Source organism: Heteronotia binoei, chromosome 19, assembly GCF_032191835.1.
Source record: "Heteronotia binoei isolate CCM8104 ecotype False Entrance Well chromosome 19, APGP_CSIRO_Hbin_v1, whole genome shotgun sequence".
In the NCBI taxonomy this organism is placed as follows: domain Eukaryota; kingdom Metazoa; phylum Chordata; class Lepidosauria; order Squamata; family Gekkonidae; genus Heteronotia; species Heteronotia binoei.
In genome coordinates, this window is record NC_083241.1 from 34,131,996 (window position 1) to 34,153,636 (window position 21,641).

Consider the following 21,641-nt stretch of genomic DNA (forward strand, 5'->3'; position numbering starts at 1 on the left):
TTAGCATATGTCGCCAGCCCCCCACCAGCCAAAATCAACCAAATGCAAGAAAGGAGAGCCCCGGCCGAGCGAGGCCTGCTTGGGCTGGCTAGAGATCCAGCCAGCCCAAGCAGGTCTCGCTCACCTGGGGCTCTCCTTGGCCATTACCCCTCCAATAGTCAAAAGGCCAGCAAGCCACCCGCTGTCCAAAATCACATAAGAAGTGGAGAAAGGGTGGTGCGGGCTTCTCCAGGGGTCAATGAGGGCTGCTGGGGGCATGGCAAAGCCCCTGGTGGCTGGCTGGCTGCTCTCCTAATCCAGGGAATGTTATACAGCTGCACCTACTAGTCAATGGACAAGGTAGGTGGGGGAGGAGGAGGAGGAACCCTCATAAAGGTTCAGGAGCTGTGCTCCTGGGAGCTCCTGCTGAATCTAAGGCCTGTTTATAAACAGAAGCGGGCAGTTTTTCAGATGATTACTTTTCCAAGCCAGTGTTGGCCAAACTTTAGAACTTGGAAACTTGTGTCTAAATACGATCCCCAACCATTAAACACGTACACGCGCACTCTGAAGGAACAATACTCTGTGTTGGTGTAATAGGATATCCAAGCACTAAATTTTACTCCGAGCTTATGCTACACCCACCGTAGCTGGGGTAAGGGCCGAGATGTAGACTGCAGGGCAGGACGTGGCAGAGCGGAGCAGACAATGAGATAACACAAGCCAACTTGCTTTCCTGGCCTGGTAAGAGCAACAAGGAGAGGATGAGCACTGGCCTCTCTCCACAGGTCCCCCAAAATATCACCCGCAGCTCGGCACTGTTTTAGCAGCTTGGCTTAGAAAGGTATTCCTGTTAACCAGCGAGTTTCTTCATTGTTGGCAGGTATGGGCTTCAACGGAAGGACACCCACTAGACCAGGGGCGGCCAAATTGTGCCTCAGCAGCCACATGCGGCTCTTTCACCCCGCCACCCCAGGAGAAGGCTTTTGTCTCTTTAAACCACTTCTCCAAGCCAAGCCAGTGGCTTGGAGAATGAATTTGAAATTAAAGTTGCTTTCTTTACACCTTTCTCTCCCTCCTCCGTCTATTTTCCTTCCCTCCTTGTGGCTTTCAAGCATTTGATGTTTAGTCTATGTGGCTCTTTCATTAAGCAAGTTTGGCCACCCCTGCACTAAACAGAAATCTTTGGCCTGTTTCAGCAGGAACAGCTTATGTCAAATCCAACCCAAAGACACTAGAGGCCTGTAAGAAGAGTGGTCTCAGCCTAAGTGGCAGTCTATAGTGGGGGTCTCGTTGTTGTAAATGGGTCCCCGCCCCCCAAGTGGATCAGGAGGTGCTTCCTGTGTTACAGCTGTGAAGCTACCGTAACACTATAGCACTCTGGACGGTGATTAATGACCTGAGCAGGCTGAAGATGCTACGACAGCAGGCCCGTGTAGCTCCTATGAGGTAGCACTAGGAGAACGGAGCGACACAGTACTGTTTTTGGCCAATCCCAAGGGCAGGCAGCAGAGGGCGACAAAGCAGCAGAGGGCGAAAGAGCAGCGGTCTTTAGCCTTTCTGGCTCCAGGACCCCATCATGTGACAGGAAGAGGTGGGGCAAAATTTATGACCTCACTATTTAAAAGGCCAGGACCATGAATAGAGAGAGACGGGGATGGAAACACAAACTGAGCACCAGGAGGTAGAATGGAGTACATATGAACATATGAAGCTGCCTTATACTGAATCAGACACTTGGTCCATCAAAGTCGGTATTGTCTTCTCAGACTGGCAGCGGCTCTCCAGGGTCTCAAGCTGAGGTTTTTCACACCTGTTTGCCTGGACCCTTTTTTGGAGATGCCCGGGATTGAACCTCGGACCTTCTGTTTACCAAGCAGATGCTCTACCACTGAGCCACCATCCCTCCCTTTTTGAGTAAGGTAATGACCAGGGACCACTGTCCTGTTATCCCACTGGGGCTGTCAAGAGAGCAGGGGGCACCCTGGCTCCCCACGCATGCACTCTAGCTGCCATTCTTTCCCAAAACGAGGGGCTCTGATGCCCTCCTGAGGGTCCCAACCCAGCTGAGGAAGACTCTGGGGCCCAGCTAGTCCCCTGCTGGAGGGTTGCTAGCGACGGGGACGTAATGCAAAACAGCCTTTTGATTTTCACGCCTCGGAGGGCCTTTCGGAGACAGCCAGGAAGGACTGGCGCAGGCACTGAGCTGAACGGCACCAGGGGTTTGGTCTGAACCTTCCATCCCTCTCGCGGGTGAGTCGTAGAAGGCAGGAGTCGCCTAACCCCTCGGCATGCTAGTTTCCAAAACGGAAGTCGTAGGGCAGATCTCCCCCTTACAAAGCACCAGGAAGAAAACATGAAGAGGATAAAACCTATCCTAAAGCTGAAACTTTGGCATTCTACAAGCCAGGAAGAATACTCAGCTATGAAGGGGGGGGGGGAATTAAGTCTCTTTCCACTTAAGAAGGAGATTCTATCATCTTAAAATCGCGCAGCTGTCGCAATGAACAAACCTGGCCTGCTTGGGAATCAGAAGGTAGGGAAACAGCCGTTGGTCAAGGAAGAGCCAGCTTAGAAGAAGACTGCAGATTTATACCCCGCCCTTCTCTCTGAATCAGAGACTCAAGAGCGGCTTACAATCTCCTCTACCTTCCCCCCACCCCCACACACAACAGACACCCTGTGAGGTAGGTGAGACTAAGAGAGCTTTTTACAGCAGCTGCCTTTTCAAGGACAACTCCTGTGAAAGCTCTGGCTGACCCAAGGCCATTCCAGCAGGTGCAAGTGGAGGAGTGGGGAATCAAACCCAGTTCTCCCAGATAAGAATCTGCGCACTTAACCACTACACCAAACTGGCTCTCTTAATGAGCTTAATGCTCAGAGTTTTGGATGTGGCAAGCAGAGAAGAAGAAGAAGAAGATGATATTGGATTTATATCCTGCCCTCCACTCCGAAGAGTCTCAGAGCGGCTCACAATCTCCTTTCCCTTCCTCCTCCACAACAGACACCCTGTGAGGTGGGTGGGCTGAGAGGGCTCTCACAGCAGCTGCCCTTTCAAGGACAACCTCTGCCAGAGCTATGGCTGGCCCAAGGTCATTCCAGCAGGTGCAAGTGGAGGAGTGGGGAATCAAACCCGGTTCTCCCAGATAATAGTCCACGCACTTAACCACTACACCAAACTAGCTAGAGGGACAGGAAGCCTCAGAGGAGGCAGGTAGAAGGGCAGAAAGCCTCGAGAAGAGGCAGGCGGTTTCTCTATCGGTTCTAAAATCGAGTCACACCAGGTCAGAGGGTTAAAGCATCCCATGTTATACAAGGCAACAGGCTCGGAACATCAGCATCCCGTCTGACGCAGAGAGCCGCAAGGAGATGCTCTCGTTAGCGGAGATGAAGAGCACGATGCCCGGGCGGAGGGCCATCTCTGAGGGGGTGGCAGTGGAGGTGCCCACAGCCGTTCCCTTGATCACCAGCAGGATGCTGGCGGAGTCGATGGCCGAAACGAGGTACAGCTTGACAGGGGAAGGTATCTGCAAGGGGAGGGGAGAGATGGTGTCAGGAGAGGTAATGGGGAACTTTGCTTCCAGCTCAAGGATTCTGGCCCACCCTCCCCCTGGCTACCAGAAAGTAAAACCAAAAGACTTAAACATACAGAGTAAAAAAAAATAAAGAAACAGATATGGCAATCTGGTTCCCCATAATGGAATATTTATGAAAACATAATGATATTCCCAATTTGATTGATACACAGTGTTTATAGTAAACTTACTGGATTTTAAATTCCTTAGACTAGAAGATGATGATGGTATTGGATTTATATCCCGCCCTCCACTATGTGTCTCAGTGGCTCACAATCTCCTTTACCTTCCCCCCTCCCCCTGTGAGGTGGGTGAGGCTGAGAGAGCTCTCCCAGAAGCTGCCCTTTCAAGGATGGCTCTGCAAGAGCTATGGCTGGCCCAAGGCCATTCCAGCAGCTGCAAGTGGAGGAATGGGGAATCAAACCCGGTTCTCCCAGATAAGAGTCCACGCACTTCACCACTATACCATACTGGCTCTCTATAGACTCTGTATTCAGAGAAAGTGTTTGAAACGACTAAATATTGAAAATTTCCAGTATACGTTTAAAACAGACATATGTTTCTTAAAATGCTGTATTTTTATTAATATCTGACTACAGCCATTGTACTGTACTATATTATTTTGTCACATTTATATTTTGAAAATACAATGAATTGCTAATTAAAAAAAATAGTGAGGATGTGCTAAGCAACGTTCCCGCTAAGCAGTGGAGTCTTGTATGCAAAAATCCTACTTTGTGAGCTCCCGGCACTAAAGTTGTGAGCTACTGCAGAAATTAGTTTGCTCTGGGGCCATTTTTCCTGAGCTGAGACAAAAATGTGTGAGCTGGAGGCTAAAAACTTGTGAGCTAGCTCACGCTAGCTCAGCTTAGAGGGAACATTGGTTCTGACGCTCTAGGAGTTCACTGCCATAGGAAGTGGTGGCATCGACGAGCAGAGGTAGCTTCAAGAGGGGACTGGAGAAACATGGAGCAGAGGCACATCAGTGGCTATTAGCCACACGGCATAGATGGAACACAGTTTCACATGTGCTAAAATGATGTGTGTAAAAGTTTCCATCCACTTCAATGACCGTTTGCTGGTGGATTCTGCCATTTGACAAAGCAGAATCCAATTGCAAAGTGAATTGAAAGTGTGCTATTCAGTGTGTGTGAATCGCCCTGTCTGGGGTAGTGACGTCTGCATTCTTAGTGCTTGGAGGGCCAACCGTGGGGGGATTCTGGAGTTCTGGGCCCATTAGTGGACCTCCTGATGATACCTGGATTTTGGCTACCGTGTAACAGACAGTGTTGGGCTGCATGGGCCATTGGCCTGATCCAACATGGTTTCTCTCATGTTCTTACTAAATCTAGAGATTCAGGAAATCCCTAGAACAGGGGTGGCCAATGGTAGCTCTCCAGATGTTTTTTGCCTACAACTCTCAATCAGCCCCAGCCAACATGGCCAATGGCTGGGGCTGATGGGAGTTGTAGGCAAAAAAAACATCTGAAGAGCTACCGTTGGCCACCCCTGCCCTAGAATGTTGCTGCAACATCACTTGCAGTGATGTCACTTCCTGCCTGGCCCCTAAAAGCTCACAGGGGTGGCCAGCAGATGACCGGCAACCCTAAAAAGGAGAAGTGAGTGCAAAAAGCTCCAACCCTCCTGCACTTTCCTTGCCCCTTGTGGCGGACCGGTCCTGCGTCTGTCAGCTGGTCCCGATCCTGCCCAGCCCTTCCTGGTATACTGACCTGAAAGGGCTGTTCCACTTTGCTGCCTCAGCTGCCACCACTGTCCCTCTCTGGGCTCTGGTTAGGCGGGACGGCCTCCTAACCTCCCTCTGGACTCACTAGGAACTCTGTTCAGGGTTTCCCATGGAACTTTGGGGCTCCCCTGGAGAGTTGGCAACCAGCTATTCCACTTCTCTCCTCCTTAGGGATTCCCCAACCCACTCCTAGCATTCCAAGCGGTTGGGGGAACTATGTGGTACACAAACGTAACATTTATTTAAAGTATACAACTATTTACAGGCATTTTTTAAAAAGTGAACAGAAGAAACAAATGGAAGTAGGGAAAAAAATGCTCCTTCTCTCCCTGTTATAATACTTGCCCTAAACGGATGTCATGCAGGGCAGGCACCTCACTTATATTGTTGCAAGCCTGACCATACCTTCTGAACTAACTGAACTCCAGGATTAAACTGCCTGCTTCCTGCCCAAAATCTCCAATATAAATTGCAATTCACGCCCAGGAATTGGTTTGCCTCTCTTGCAGCATTTTGGGAGACAGGCCTCAAGGACTTCCTGTCTCTAGGAGGTCCCCCCCCCCCGAATTGCTGGTTCCAGGCAGGAGGGGAGGGGGCAGGAGGAAGAGACTAGGCCAAAGCCTGACTCGAGTTTGATGGCCTCTTCCTGCCAACTTCCAGATAACCATAGCCTAAAATGGCGTTTCTCCACACCCCTCTTCAAAGACGTCCACACTTACCTCTATTTTCATGACGGCAAAATCTGGGACTGGAGGATCGTAGATGGAGACGCAAGGGTCCAAGCGGCTCTGGGTGGGCGTCAGCACCTTGGAACTGCTCGGGGCTGGAGTGTAATTCAGCATCTCGCACAGGGTGTGGACGTCGATGAACTTGGGCGTGAGGCCCGCCCGCACCGTGTTGTCCGAACAGGCCATGCACTCAATGCAGTCTGCAGGATTGAAAGCCAAGGGGGGAGGGAACCAATGGTCAGTGTGTGCACAACCCTTCCTGGTCCCATTCAGCATTCCCTCTAAGCTGCAGAGTCTTGTGAGCAAAAATTCTACTATGTGAGCTACTGGCATTAAAGTTGGGAACTACTGCATTAATTAGTTTGCCATGGGGTCATCCTTCCTGAAATAAGACAAAAATGTGTGAGCTGGAGGCTAAAAATCTGTGAGCTAGCTCACACTAACTCAGCTTAGAGCTGGGGTGGCCAAACTTGCTTAACGTAAGAGCCACAGAGTAAATGTCAGATGTTTGAGAGCCGTAAGACAAGGAAGGAAGGAAGGAAGGAAGGAAGGAAGGAAGGAAGGAAGGAAGGAAGGAAGGAAGGAAGGAAGGAAGGAAGGAAGGAAGGAAGGAAGGAAGGAAGGAAGGAAGGAAGGAAGGAAGGAAGGAAGGAAGGAAGGAGAGGTGGAAAGAAAGCAGCTTTAACTTTAAATGCACTCTCCAGGGCACAGACAAACACAATTAAAAACTTAAACATGGTTAAAAGATTAGCATTCTTGCAGTATTTTGTTAATTTAACAGTTTCTGATAACTGACACCTCTTGCTCTGAATTATTGCATCAAAATCTGGAGACGTCTGTGTGGCAGCAATCTTGAGTATGCTGTTCAGGAGTTGTTCCTGGGTCAATCAATGCTTTGAACCTAAGACCTTGGGGAAAATATGAAATGATTGGGCATTGCAAGCTTTTGTACAGAAGCTGCTTCATGTGCTGGTCAGCCAATATAGAAAATACAGGTTTTGCTCTGTAGCTCCTCTGCGATTGAGCAAGCCTAGCAAAGCAAGCTATGATGCAGAAGGAAGCAAGAGAGAGAGAAGGAAGCAGATGACAGTGAGTTGCTTGTGGGCCTGATAGCAGCTCTCCAGGGGCCTGATTTGGCCCTCAGGCTGCGTGTCTGACATCCCTTAACTATGCAGATTAAAATAACATTTCAACAGCAGCTACCGCTGCAGCATTTCTTTTATTCTCTCTTGCTCTTCTTCCCCAGCGCATTTTTAAAAATCACCTCTCTTCTCCCTGGAACTTGGCCTTCCTTTGTGTGTGTGGCTCCGCCTCCTGCAGCAGCCATTTTTATTGGCTCCACCTCCTGAGGCTGCCATTTTATGGTTGCACTCACCACCCTGTGTCGGGATTCTAAAGGTGCCCACAGGCTCCAAAAGGTTGGGGACCCCTGGAGCAGAGTGATAAGTGAATAGATCTCCCCAGTCCTGACGGGACACAGCAGCTGCTATGTCACACGATGCTCAGTGCGGACACTCACCTCCGTAGAGATAGGCGTGCGGCTCATTGGCTCCAAGGAACATGGACTCTCCCGGCTTCATTCTCACCAGGTTCAGGAAATAGATGGCGAAGCAGCCGATGTCTCCAGGGAACTGCGAGTGAAGCTGGAGAAGAAGGGCCCCGAGGCTGGCTGAAGTGTCTTCCCCTAAAGCAGCTGAGGAAAGAGAGGCACAGAAACCCCTGAAGAGCGAGCAGCAGAGGCCTCTCCATAGGGTCCATCACCTTAGAGCCAGTTTGGTGTAGTGCTTAAGTGCATGGACTTTTATCTGGGAGAACCAGGTTTGATTCCCCACTCCTCCACTTACAGCTGCTGGAATGGGCTTAGGTCAGCCATAGCTGTTATAGGAGTTGTCCTTGAAAGGGCAGTTGCTGTGGGAGCCCTCTCAGCCCCACCCACCTCACAGGGTGTCTGTTGTGGGGGGAGGAAGATATAGGACCGTGGTGGCCAACGGTAGCTCTCCAGATGTTTTTTTTTTGCCTACAACTCCCATCAGCCCCAGCCATTGGCCATGCTGGCCAGGGCTGATGGGAGTTGTAGGCAAAAAAAAAAAACATTTGGAGAGCTACCGTTGGCCACCCCTGATATAGGAGATTGTGAGCCGCTCTGAGTGTCTGATTCAGAGAGAAGGAGGGGTATAAATCTTCAGTCGTCTTCTTCTTAGCAAGGCTCCGTTCCAGAGATCAGCAGCCTTTTGTAATGAAAGAGCCCAATGACATCAAAACTCAAGAGATTGACGAGACTCAAGAAGAGCATGGTGGGAAACTATACATCTTCACAACAAAGTCTGAGTCCAGTGGCCCCTTTAAGACCCAACAGGGCTGGCCTTAGACTGTCTGGCACCCTAGGCTAACTTCTGGCGTCCCCCCCCCCTCCGCACTGATAATGTCACCAAGTCACAATTAAAAGCTCCCAGAAGTCTGGGTGCCCTAGGCAACTGCCTAGTTTGCCTAGCGGCAGGGCCAGATGTGAGACCCAAGCTAAAGAGCCCCAATAAAGTTTGATGTCAATGCTTGGGCTGTTGTCTGGCTACGGCGGGAAATGGCCCCAAGGTACAGTCAATTGCTCCATCGAGCTCATGCTAAAAGGTCACAAAGGTGCTTTACGAAACCGTCCCCCCCCGCTCACCTTTCTCGGTCATCCGCTTCACCAACAGGCTGAGCTGCTCCGTGTAGACTTTCTTCTCACTCTTCATCATCCTGGTGAAGCAGACGCGCAGCGCGGCCGACACTCCCCGGGGGTCGTCCCTCACGCTGCGCTCCAGCTGCTCGGCGGCCACATTCCCAATCAGGGCTCGGAATTCAGGAATCTCTGTGGGGAAAAACAGATGCACGCACTGTCAACAAGGACCGCAACGCACCCGCAGGTCCAATGCAGTGAGAGGGGAATCCGCTGAATCACTGGCAATGTCTTGGGAAGAGAAGAAGAAATTGGATATTGAGATATAAGAGAAGAAGAAATTGGAGAGCCAATTTGGTGTAGTGGTTAAGTGTGCGGACTCTTATCTGGGAGAACCGGGTTTGATTCCCCACTCCTCCTCTTGCACCTGCTGGAATGGCCTTGGGTCAGCCATAGCTCTGGCAGAGGTTGTCCTTGAAAGGGCAGCTGCTGTGAGAGTCCTCTCCAGCCCCACCCACCTCACAGGATGTCTGTTGTGGGGGAGGAAGGTAAAGGAGATTGTGAGCCGCTCTGAGACTCTTCGGAATGGAGGGCGGGATATAAATCCAATATCTTCTTCATCCCGCCCTATACTCTGAATCTCAGAGCGGTCACAATCTCCTTTACCTCCCCTCCACCCACAACAGACATCCTGTGAGGTGAATGGGGCTGAGAGGGCTCTTACAGCAGCTGCCCTTTCAAGGACAACTCCTACAAAAGCATGGCTGACCCACTCCTCCACTATTCCAGCAGCTGCTAGTGGAGGAGTGGGGAATCAAACCTGGTTCTCCCAGGTAAGAGTTCGCCCACTTAACCACAACACCAAACTGTCAACCCCCAACTCTCCCAAACCTTAATCCCACTCTCTAAATGCTATTTGCATGGATTTTTCTTTTTTGGTATTTGTTTATATCCCACTGGTCTTCCCATAGTTGGGACTGACGCTCCTTCTAAGCTGTGAGCGTCTTGTGAGCAAAAATTCTGCTTTCTGAGCTACTGGCATTCAAGTTGAGAAAGTCTGCATAAACACGTTTGCCCTGGGGCCATTTTTCTTGGGCGAAGACCAAAACGTGTGGATTGGAGGCTAAAAAGCTGTGAGCTAGCTCATACTAACTCAGCTCAGAGGGAAGAAGAAGAAGAAGAAGAAGATGATATTAGATTTATATCCCGCCCTATACTCTGAATCTCAGAGTCTCAGAGCGGTCACAATCTCCTCCACCTTCCCTCCCCCCTCCACCCCCCCACAACAGACACCCTGTAAGAGTTTTTCGCCCTGGCCTTTGGCAACCAGCAATTAGAGGTAGACTGCCTCTGCTCACGGAGGTTCCATTCAGGCCTCTGCTGCTTCCCCCCCTCCTTGTTTTAAAGGCCCCGCCATTCACTTACTTTGAAGAAAGGTCACAATCTCTTCAACAGGACGGAAGCCGCATAGACCGTCAAAGGTGGACAGGGCGATGGCCATCTCTGGCTTGTGGTTGGCGTCGGGGTAGTTCTCTGGGTGCTTGGCGTGAAGCTTCATCGCCAGTTCCTGGCAAAAGAGCAGGGACAGAGTTCAGAGGTGGCCCTCACCTACGGCAGCAACAAGGGACCTTTTCAAAGATTCCTCTAAACTGCGGAGTCTTGTGAGCAAAAATTTGACTTTGTGAGTTACTGGCATTAAAGTCGTGAGCTGCTGCGTAAATCAGTTTGCTCTGGGGTCATTTTTCCTAAGCTAAGACAAAAATTAGCTGGAGGCTAAAATCTGTGAGCTAGCTCACACTAACTCAGCTTAGAGGGAACACAGGCCTTGACCCTTAGATCTTTATTATGTAGTCCATTTAGTCCCTTTCTTCTCTCTTTTGTTTTACCCCCACAGCAACCCTGGGAGGTAGGAGAGAGTGTGACAGGCCAAGTGTCACCCAGCGAGCTTCAGTGACAAAGCAAGGATTTTAACTCGGGTCTCCCTGATCCTAGTCTGACACTCTTACCCACTACGCCACCATGGCTCCATTAGGAAATGACAGGTCATAGCTTATGAAGCTATGAAGGAAGGTTAAAATGCTTGGGGCTCTTTAGCTTGGAGAAACGTCGACTGCGGGATGACACGACAGCAGTCTACAAGATTATGCATGGGATAGAGAAGGTAGAGAAAGTAGGACTTTTCTCCCTTTCTCACAATACAAGAACTCGTGGGCAATGAAACTGCTGAGCAGTCAAGTTAGAACGGATAAAAGGAAGTACTTCTTCACCCAAAGGGGGATTAACACTTGGAATTCACTGCCACAGGAGGTGGTGGCAGCTACAAGCATAGCCAGCTTCAAGAGGGGATTGGATAAGCATATGGAGCAGAGGTCCATCAGTGGCTATTAGCCACAGGGTATTGTTGGAACCTTCTGTCTGGGGCAGTGATGCTCTGTATTCTGTGTGCTTGGAGGGGCAGCACAATGGGATGGCTTCTAGCGTTCTGGCCCCACTGGTGGACCTCCTGATGGCACTTGAGTTTTTTTGGCCACTGTGTGACACAGAGTGTTGGACTGGATGGGCCATTGTTCTGATTCAACATGGCTTCTCTGTTCTTATGTTCTTCAACAGGCCGCCGATGAGGGTCTGCATGATGCAAGCATGGAGGGAAGCAGGGTGGATGGATCTCAAGTGATCCATTAACCAAAAATGTTATTAAATATTACAAAAGCCAAAAGTTGTATAAAGGTTAGAGTCTGAGACTAGGAGCTGGGAGACCCAGGTTCACTCTGACATCGAAGTTCACTCGGTGACCTGGGGACGGTCATCCTCTCAGGCTGATTTACCTCAAGGGGCTGTTGTGAGGATAAACTGGAAAACAGGAGAAGCTACTGGGGGGGGGGGACAGTGAGATACACAGTAATGAAAACAAACAAATTGAAAACTGTGGAGTCTACAGTGAAACTTAATAAATATTCAACCCGATTCATTGTGAACGAAGTGGTTATTATTAGAAATCTTATAATATTAGGAAAGGTCACAACCGTTACACAGAAACAGCGCTGTGAACAAAAGCGAACCACTCTTCTGAGACAGAGATCAATCCAGAAAGCTTTTGTGAAACAAAGAACCAACAGAATGTTAATTGGTATGTTCAGGGTCACAATGAAGTCGAGAAGACCAAAATTCTTCATTTCAAGCGGACAATAGATAGAAAGATGATCCAGTGACGCTGACCCCGGCCTCTAACGGGCAAGCCAGCTGAGAAGGGCTGCGTTTCAAGAGAACCTTTATCAAAGTGGGAACTGATCTGCCACCCTAGGTAACCATCTCACCTTTGGGTTCTAGGATGAAACCCACTCCCCCCCCCCCCCACTGATTCCTTGTTTAAAGGCCCCACTGTTCACTCACTCTGAAGAAAGGTCACAATTCTCTTTGTGCACAGAGGTCTAAAACCACGAAATCTGCAACTGGAGGACAGGATCAGTCTTCCCAAAGAACAAGCCCGCTGCTGAACGGACAGTCCTGAGAGAGGAGGCCATGAGAAGGCTGCTCGAATGGCACAGGTCGCATTTGAGAGCAGGTAGTGAGACGCCGTTTGCTTTGCCTGCACCAAGAAAGTCTCACCTTGTTAGGATGCGCCTGGATGGACAAGGCCGTGTTGACCGAGAGCACCTTGAACAGGAAGGGCAGCTGCCCGTGAAACATCTCTTTGACCTTTGAACCCAAACACCCAGGATTCTCCGCAATCCACTGCCCTAAGGTCTTCTGGGGGATGCGGTTGTCCAGAATGGGGGAGTCGCCTTTGGGATGCGTGCCCATCCAGAGCTAGGCCAGGAGAGGGGAGAGAAGGAAGGGGGGGGAGAGAGGTTAGACATACAGTAAGTTCACATGGATTTGTAAGAAGAGTTGGATTTATACCCTGGCCTTCACTTGGAGGCTCAGAGCAGCTTACTATCCCCTTCCCTTCCCCTCCCCACAACAGGCACCCTGTGAGGCAGGTGGGGCTAAGAGAGAACTGCTCTTGAAAGAACAGCTCTGAGAGAAGTATGACTGAACCAGGGTCACCCAGCTGGCTGTACGTTGAAGAGTGGGGATCAAACCTGGTTCTCCAGATTAGAGTCCACTGCTCTTAACCACCACACCAAACTGGTTCTCAGGAAAACAGTTGCCTAGGAAGATGTAAAAAGAAATCTAAAAGCCAGTTTGGTGTAGTGGTTAAGTGTGTAGACTCTTACCTGGGAAAACCGGGTTTGATTCCCCACTCCTCCACTTGCAGCTGCTGGAATGGCCTTGGGTCAGCCATAGCTCTGGCAGAGGTTGTCCTTGAAAGGGCAGCTTCTGGGAGAGCTCTCTCAGCCCCACCCACCTCACAAGGTGTTTGTTGTGGGGGGAGAAGATACAGGAGACTGTAAGCCTTTCTGAGTCTCTGATTCAGAGAGAAGGGTGGGGTATAAATCTGCAGTCATCGTCTTCTTCTTCTTAAAAATGCCACACTGCATTTCCCTCTTCCAGATAGGGTGTCACTAGCAGTCTAGTGTGGGTTGGACTAAAATCCTGCACAGTTGCTTTCCACACTGGTACAATGGTGGGAAATGGTGGACGGGAGACCTGACTTCAAATCCTCATACTACAATGCAGCTTATTTGAAAGAGAGAGAGAAAGACTGAAGACACCCCAGTAAACTTTGGAACACTGTGGGGACTTGAACCTGTATCTCAGCCCTCATGCCAAACCACTCTTACAATGGTCTTTAGCATCTGTCACATTTTCATCCCAGGTTGTGCACACATCTCTCTCCTCCACGTTGTCTTCACGTTATCTTCACAACAACCGTGGGAAAGAGTTACCAGTGAGAGGGAATTTGAACCCAGATCCTAGTCAGTCCCTCTGTCCTGCACACTACACTGGCACTCAGATGTCATAAGGTAGTGAAGTCCACCACTGTTAAATGGTGAACTCCACCGCTCTTGACCACTACACCACGTTGGCAATCAACAAAGGTCCTTCCCAGATGCCAAGAATCAAATCCAGAACCTTTTGCATGCCAGACACCCTGTGAAGTAGGTGGGGCTGAGAGAGCTTTTACAGCAGCTGCCCTTTCAAGGACAACTCCTGCAAGAGCTCTGGCTGACCCAAGGCCATTCCAGCAGCTGCAAGTGGAGGAGAAGGGAATCAAACCCGGTTCTCCCAGATAAGAGTCCGTGCACTTAACCGCTACACCAAACCGGCTCTCAAAGTACCAAAAATCTCAGAAAACCCAAGGGCTCTCCAAAGAATGCAGGGGTGACCAAAGGTTTTATTCCTTTTGCGACATAAGCAAATTATTCAAGACATACATTACTGGATAATCAGAGAACGATTCTACATGACTTGGCATCATTCCATTGGAGCATCCCAATTTTGGGATGGAGCTCAATAAATTAGCAGCTGTTTACATTTCAAAGAACGCATCACTGCAAGCTGGTACCTCTTGGCAACAGTAAAACAATTCTTCTCCCAGAGATGTATCCATTTCAAGGCCATTTCTGTTTTTCTTAGGCTTGTTGTGTTATCAGGACATTCAAAATAACAGGCCTCTCTTGTAAATCAACCTCCCTGCAACTGTATCAGTCTATGGGCCTTCAAAGAGATGCTAACTTTGCCCTCCTCTCCACGTTGGGCCTCCTTCCGGAGCTAAATTACCCCTCTGCCCACGGATGGGAGGCCAAATGTTGCTGCTTAGATGGGTCATTAAGGGCAAGCTGCTAGATTGGAATGTGCTTTCGGTTTTGCGGCCAAGTCAAGCCTCCACAGAAATGCAGACTGAAATGTACTTTTTAAAATAAATTCCTTTCCGAATTTGTTAATTTTACTGTTCTGCTATTGGATTTTAACTTTGTACCACTTTGCATCCTAAACCTCACCAACTATATGCAGCTCTGCTTACTGTGCCTTATTCCTCGTCTGAAGAAGTCTGCATGCACACGAAAGCTTACGTTCTGAATAAAAGTTTGTCGGTCTTAAAGGCGCTACTGGGCTCCTGCTTTGTTCTACTGCTTCAGACTGACACGGCTGCCCACCGGGATCTTTTTAAAATCAGTCTCTACACGCGACTATTTTATTATATTTCTAGAGTTTGCTCCCCACGTTATTTGGGCCTCTTTTTCACACAAGATTCTATGGCTCAGTCTTTTTCTAACCCAATAAGTCCTTTAGATTGCAGAGCCTTTATGCTAGCCAGACGTAACCTTTTCCCTTCAGCTGTCTTGAAAGACAGATAAGGCTAATCCTTATAAGGAATTTTGCCATTGCATTCTAACTTTATACTACTTTGCATTAACCGCTGCCCACCACTATATGTAGCTCTGCTCACTGTACCCCATTCCATTGTCTGAACACGAAAGCTTACATTCTGAATAAAACTTTGTTGGTCTTAAAGGCGCTACTGGACTCCTACTTTAGTTCTATTGCTCCAGATCAACACGGTCGCCCACCTGGATCTATTCTTCTCTGCGCTGCTGCTAGATTCGCCCACGTCTCCCTTCTGTAAAACCTATGACCAATAATGATTGAGCCTTTCTGTTATCTGTCAAATCCCTCGAAATCACTGCATCTGTGGCTGAGTTTCTGCCACGTTTATGGAAGTTAAGGACTAGAGAATATGATACATAGATCCAAAAGTGGAATTCTAGCAGGAGCTCCTTTGCATATTAGGCCACACCCCGCGGATGTAGCCAATCCTCTAAGAGCTTACAAGGCTCTTTTTTGTAAGCTCTTGGAGGATTGGCTACATCAGTGGGGTGTGGCCTAATATGCAAAGGCGCTCCTGCTAGAATTCCACCCCTGTATAGATCTATTCTGTCTGCCTGTTTTGCCTTTTTAATTTCAGTGGGTTCTGGTTCTGGCAACCAATACTCCCTCTAAGTTTTGAAGTCTTGTGAGCAAAAATTCTACTAAGTTAGCTACTGGCATTAAAGTTGTGAGCTCCTGCATAAATTAGTTTGCTCTGGGGCCATCCTTCCTAAAACAAAAATGTGTGAGCCAGAGGCTAAAAAACTGTGAACCAGCTCACACCAACTCAGCTTAGAAGGAACACTGGTGGCAACCTTCTTTCATATTTTTAGGCATCTAGTTTTTGTACTGTTTACTCCTGTTTTATTGTATTATCATGCCATCAAAGGTTTGTTTGATTGTATTGTCCAATTTTGGAATAAAAGATTGCTAGAGAAAATACTAAAATGTGCCGTGTGTATCACAATGCAGAGGGCTCTTCTGATGTTCCTATGTTCTTCCCTACCATCAGAGATCCAGTTTGGTGTACTGGTGAAGTGTGCGGGACGCTTATCTGGGAGAACTGGGTTTGATTCCCCACTCCTCCACTTGCAGCTGCTGGAATGGCCTTGGGTCAGCCGTAGCTCTCGCAGGAGTTGTCCTTGAAATGGCAGCTGCTGCAAGAGCTCTCTCAGTCCCACCCAGCTCACAGGGTGTCTGTTGTGGGTGGGGGGTGGAAGGTTAAGGAGATTGTGACTGCTCTGAGATTCAGAGTATAGGGCGGGATATAAATCCAGTATCATCTTCTTCTTCCTTTAAGTGGAACTGCATCCAGGACCTTCTGCAAGCTAAACAGGATTCCCCCCACCAGCCCCTTCCCCAGTGTCTGGATGCAGGAGAGGTCCAAGAAGGGGAAGACTGACAGGGGGGCAGCCCCTAGGGAATAGGACGAACACTTACTTCCGCGTAGGGCTTCTCCAACTCAATCCGCATAATGGGTTCGCTGCTGGCCAAGAGTCGTGCCACTTCGCTGTCCCGGCCAGACTTGCCCCAGGCGTAGTTCTGGATCACGCAGGCCAGGGGAAAGACTGAAGTAGCAAGGAAGAAGAGGGGGGGGAAAGCCTTTATGGAAGGACACCCCCGGAGCGAGCTAGCCCTGGCCTCAAGCATCAGCCTGACACGCTTCACAATCTGCAGTGCGTTTGAGTCTCCTGAATGATAACCAGTGTTTCCGTTCTCTTTGCAAACCCCATTGCTGCCTCTTCGTTTGGCAACCCAGGGCACGATCCAAAAGCCCTGCCGAAGTGAAGCTGGGCAGTCTCTGACCAGGCCCTGGGTGAGGAGCAAAAATTTTGTACTGAATGCACTCAATAAATTTAGCAAAAATATAAAGTGTGCTGTGTCTTGTTATTCATGCCCTTGGCAATTTGCCGATGGAACCTTTGTTCTGGAACTTCAGAACGCTCAGAAGGCAGTCCACCTAGTTTGGACTTGCAAGGACTCCGATTTGTAATTCCTCAATTGTGTTTACTATCTGTGTTTGTCGAAGGACACGCTATTACGAAGAAGCTGATAATACCACGTCTTGTATATTGCATAGTACTATGATTTTGAACGGTTTGAATACGTAACCATTCTTTTTGTTGGTAACAGGAGCTTCATTTTGTTGGTTTAATCTTTAAAAAGTTTTTTTGGAATAAGAAGGCACAACACACTTTGTAATTTTGTTAATTGTGTACTCAGTCCAGAATCATTTGCAAATAAAACATATCCCAGGCAATCCCCAAAGTATGGATATTTTTAGCATCAAAGAGAAAACTTTTGACAGAAGGCACGGGGTGGGGTGGGGGGACAGAATTTAGCAGTTGAACCCTCCAGAGAAGCTCTTGATTTCAAAGCAAAAATTTCCCCAGGGGTTATTTTTCTTTGTGTTTTTATGTTGTTTTGTCCTCATCATGATCTGCTTTGTGTTGCAGTGACCGGGGAGAAAGGCTGGATACATATTGCCAAGATTTCCTTCCCAAGTGAAAACGGCTTGCTCAAAAAGGATCCCCTGTGAAGATCTAGCCCAGTCTCATTAGATCCCAGAAGCTAAGCAGGGTCAGCCCTGGCATTTAGATGGGAGACCTCCAAAAGAATACCAGGGTTGTGATGAAGAGGCAGGCAACTGCAAACCACCTCTGAACGCCTCTTGCCTTGAAAACCCTACAGCAGGGGTGGGCAAACTTGCTTAACGTAAGAGCCGCACAGAATAAATGCCAGATGTTTGAGAGCTGCAAAAGAAGGAAGGAAGGAAAATAGATGGGGGATGGAGAGGTGGAAAGAAAGCAACTTTAATTAAATGCCTTCTCCAAGCTGCCAGCTGGCTTGGCGAAGCGATTTAAAGAGACCAAGGCCTTCTCCAAGCTAGCCGATGGGGTGAACTTTGTGAGCTACACACTATGTGTGAAAGAGCCACATGTGGCTCCTGAGCTGTAGTTTGGCTACCGCTGCCCCACAGGGTGACCATAACTCAGCTGTGACTTGATGGCTCTTTTCACCACCACGCTGAGATCCTCAGATTCTGAAGGCCGGGCTTGGACGAGCAATTTGAAAATAATGAACAATTTTACATTCTATAAGGCAGTATATATACATACACATATATACATACATATATTCAGGGGTGCATAAGGCTTTCATGCCCACATCCCATCCTAAAAAAGAATCCAATGGTACCTTAAGGGTGACCCTTATGTCGACCAGGGAACAGTGTATCAAACAGAAGGCAAAAACAAGCCAAAGGGGGTTTTTATCCCTGGATCAGTGAACTGTACAATGAGACCCCTCAAGCCGTTGTTCATATTCTAGCGGGAGGTGGGGGAGAACGATGAGAGATTATTTTAGCGAGGCTCCCGCAGGCTGAAGGCACTTTGGCCCCTATAAATAGCCACAGCACTTTGAAAAGCTATCGTCACGTGCCTGAGACGGGCTGTGTGTCTAACTTGAGACCGTCAAGAAGAGTTTGAGCAGGCCGCTGTACCCTGGGAGGCATCATCCAGACCCTGCTGGCATTACAAATAACCTTTCCGCATCTCTTGGCTTTGGTTAACGCACTGTCCACAGCAGTTCCGAGTTCTGCAATTGGCACTGGCTGCATCTATAAATATGCATTTGTGCCACTTTGCATCGGTTATCGAGAGGGCAATTCTCCACCCGTCTAGCCACCTCCTGCTGCAGCTCAGTTTGGGTCTAAGGTCACAGTAAATTCTGACACATTCAGTCTCTCATAAGAACATCAGAACAAATACTGCTGGATGAAGCCAGTGTTCCATCCAGTCCAGCCTCCTGTCTCACACAGGGGCCAACCAGCTCTTCTGTAGGGCTAAAAACAGGGCATAGAGACTGAGGTCTTCATAAGCATATAAGAAGAGCCCTGCTGGATCAGACCAGTGGTCCTTCTAGTCCAGCCTCCTGTCTCACACAGTGGCCCCAACCAGTTCCTCTGGAGGGCCAACAGCAGGGCATAGAGGCTGAGGCCTTCATAAGAACTTCAGAAGAGCCCTGCTGGATCAAACCAGTGTCCGTCTAGTCCAGCCTCCTGTCTCACACAGTGGTCAACCAGTTCCTCTGAAGGGCTAACAAAAGGGCATGGAGGCTGAGGCTTTCCCTTGACATGAACATCAGAAGAGCCCTGCTGGATCAGACCAGTGTTCCATCCAGACCAGCCTCCTGTCTCAAACAGTGGCCAACCAGCTCCTCTGGAGGGCGAGCAGCAGGGCAGAGAGACTGGGGCTATCGCAGGAGCCTTGCTGGATCAGACCAGTGAGGGCCCATCTAGTCCAGCATCCTGTCTCACACAGTGGCCAACAGGTTCCTCTGAAGGGCCAGCAACAGGGCACAGAGGTCGTGGCCTTCCTGATGTTGCCTCCTGACTCCAGGATTCAGAGGTTGCCTGCCTACCTGCTTTTGAACACAGAGGCTCTCTTTAGAGGTTGACTACCTCTGAACATGGAGGTTCTGTCTAGTAGCCACTAGCAGATTTCCCCTCCATGAACCTGTCTAATCCCCTTTCAAAGTCCTCTACGCCTCCGGCCATCCCTACAGTCCTCCCACAATTGAATTGCTCTCTGCCTCAAGAAGGGTTTCCCTTTTTGCCCCTCCTGAACCGACTTGCCATCTGCTTCAGCTTTTAAAATAAGGCCCATCTCGCTTCAAGCCGTCCTTGTTGTTGCAGACCTAACCCAGTGCCGTTTCCAGCAGGGGTCGGCTGCGTGCCTCCAGGACAGTGGCGGACTGGCCAGGGCGTCAGCTTGCCCAATGGCAAATGGACCCCCTTAAACATTAGGCAATATGTTCAAAATGTTAATGACCTTTTAGTAGCTTGAAAATATAACAGAAGTTCTAGTGTTATTACTGTAATGCAACTAACATTTACATTGTATTTCAGGTTGCCAGCCTCCAGGTGGGGCCTGGGGATCTCCCACTTTTACAACTGATCTCCAGGTGGCAGAGATGGACTCCCCTGGAAAAAATGCAATCTGACTTTGCATTTAGTATCTACCGTATACTGCCAGGGATAAGTAAAATGTATGCACACTGTAATTGCTAAGATGCATATATTTATTTTGCAAAAGTTTCAGTTGTACCTTTTCCCCACTTATGTGTTTTTTTGAACATTTTATTTATTTCGTACAAAAATTAAATGATAGCCTTAGAGTTGTGGGCGGGCCCCCTATGTCTCTCCTGGCAACCAATATTTTTAGACCCAGTGCGCCACTGCTCCAGGAAGTAGCCAGCCAGAGAAAGAAAAGGCATCTCCATCTCCTGGTGCATTGCTCCCAAAGCTATGGGGCTGAAGCCCTCCAAGGCATGGCGGCCCCGGAGGATCGTGCCTCCGCCCTGGACTTACTCCCGAGGAGACCCGGGCCCGCCCCCTTTTTCCCACGCAGCGCAGGGCTTTGAATCACTCACCTCTCACCTCTGCCATCGCTCCGAAGCTGCCCGGCCTCATTTCCCAGCCGGCCAAAGGAGGCGAGAAGCGCCGCCTCTTCCAGGAGTCGGGGGGCCGTGCACGCCGGGAAAGGTAGTTTCCCCGCTTCGGATTCTCAACCCGTGGCAGGAGGCTGCAAAATGTTGGATTGTGCAAAAGGGAGTTAGATCCAGAGCAGTTCTCGAGCCCCAGAGCCGTATTCAGGCGCCGGTCCTTTGGGTTTGCGGAGCAGGGCTGTTGGGGCGGGGGCAGGCAGGGATTCAACCGGCGCAGCAGGTGGGTGGAAGGGGCGAGGCTGCACCTGTGGAATGTGGGCGGATGCTTTTGCACCAGAAAGCCTTGAAGGCAGGAAAGGAAAGGTCCCCTGTGCAAGCACCAGTCATTCCGACTCTGGGGTTTGCCATTGCCTTCCCCAGTCATCTACACTTTCTCCCCAGCAAGCTGGGTACTCATTTGACCGACCTCGGAAGGATGGAAGGCTGAGTCAACCTCGAGCTGGCTACCTGAAAACCCAGCTTCCGCCGGGGATCGAACTCAGGTCGTGAGCAGAGTTTAGGACTGCAATACTGCAGCTCTAACACTGCGCCACGGGGCTCTTCTCGGAGGTAGACCGGGATACAAAAAGGGGAGGCGAGCGCCCCTTTGAAACGGCAGCCTTTTTTGGCATCGGGTTTCCCCAAAAGCGTTTGCAAAAAAGATTCTAGTGAAGTTTAATCCAAATCTGCAACGCTGTTGTTTGGCATCGGGACAGATGATTAGGAATTAGTATTGTTTAAGAAGCAACATTTCGTAAGCTTGCATAGACGCCCAGCAGAGTAAGTTATTAACCTGCATTATTGATTCTGTTCATTTTCTAAAAAAAATGGTTTTTAAACAGTTAAAATGGACAATTATTAAACAAGTATTAAATAATTAACCGGAATTAATAATTATTAAGTAATTAACCGGAAGCAGCAATTAAAAAGCCAATTAACCACTAATACAATTCATGAATTCACCTCTGCTAACTGCAAGCGGGTAGAATGAATACACTGTAGCCGAGCCAGTCCTTAGTGCGCATGCTCAGAAAGCATCGGTCCCTGTCGAGCGCCCTGCCAGGGCCGAAAGAACCGAGCCAGAAAGGCTTTTCCCTGTTGCGCATGCGCCCTCCGTATCGCTCCTTTTCCCCTCCCCTGCTCGCTGAAGTCACAAGCTCTGCTTTATCACGTGGCACCGAACGCTCGGCAGCTGGCGGAGCAACGCGCATGCGCATCGG

General features: G+C 49.2%; 1 protein-coding gene across 1 annotated transcript; it reads right to left on the bottom strand.

Annotated features, from left to right (window-relative positions):
• Nucleotides 1–3,264: 3,264 nt before the first annotated feature.
• On the bottom strand, nucleotides 3,265–21,631 carry MPI (mannose phosphate isomerase). Its single transcript, XM_060259826.1, has 9 exons — nucleotides 21,385–21,631; nucleotides 20,368–20,519; nucleotides 16,375–16,502; nucleotides 12,289–12,489; nucleotides 10,108–10,249; nucleotides 8,692–8,874; nucleotides 7,546–7,719; nucleotides 6,018–6,226; nucleotides 3,265–3,506 (listed from the first exon to the last, which is right to left on the bottom strand). Exons 2-9 carry the CDS (start codon nucleotides 20,405–20,407, stop codon nucleotides 3,288–3,290), a joined length of 1,296 nt encoding a protein of 431 aa, XP_060115809.1. The 5' UTR covers nucleotides 20,408–20,519; nucleotides 21,385–21,631; the 3' UTR covers nucleotides 3,265–3,287.
• Between the last annotated feature and the right edge of the window lie 10 nt (nucleotides 21,632–21,641).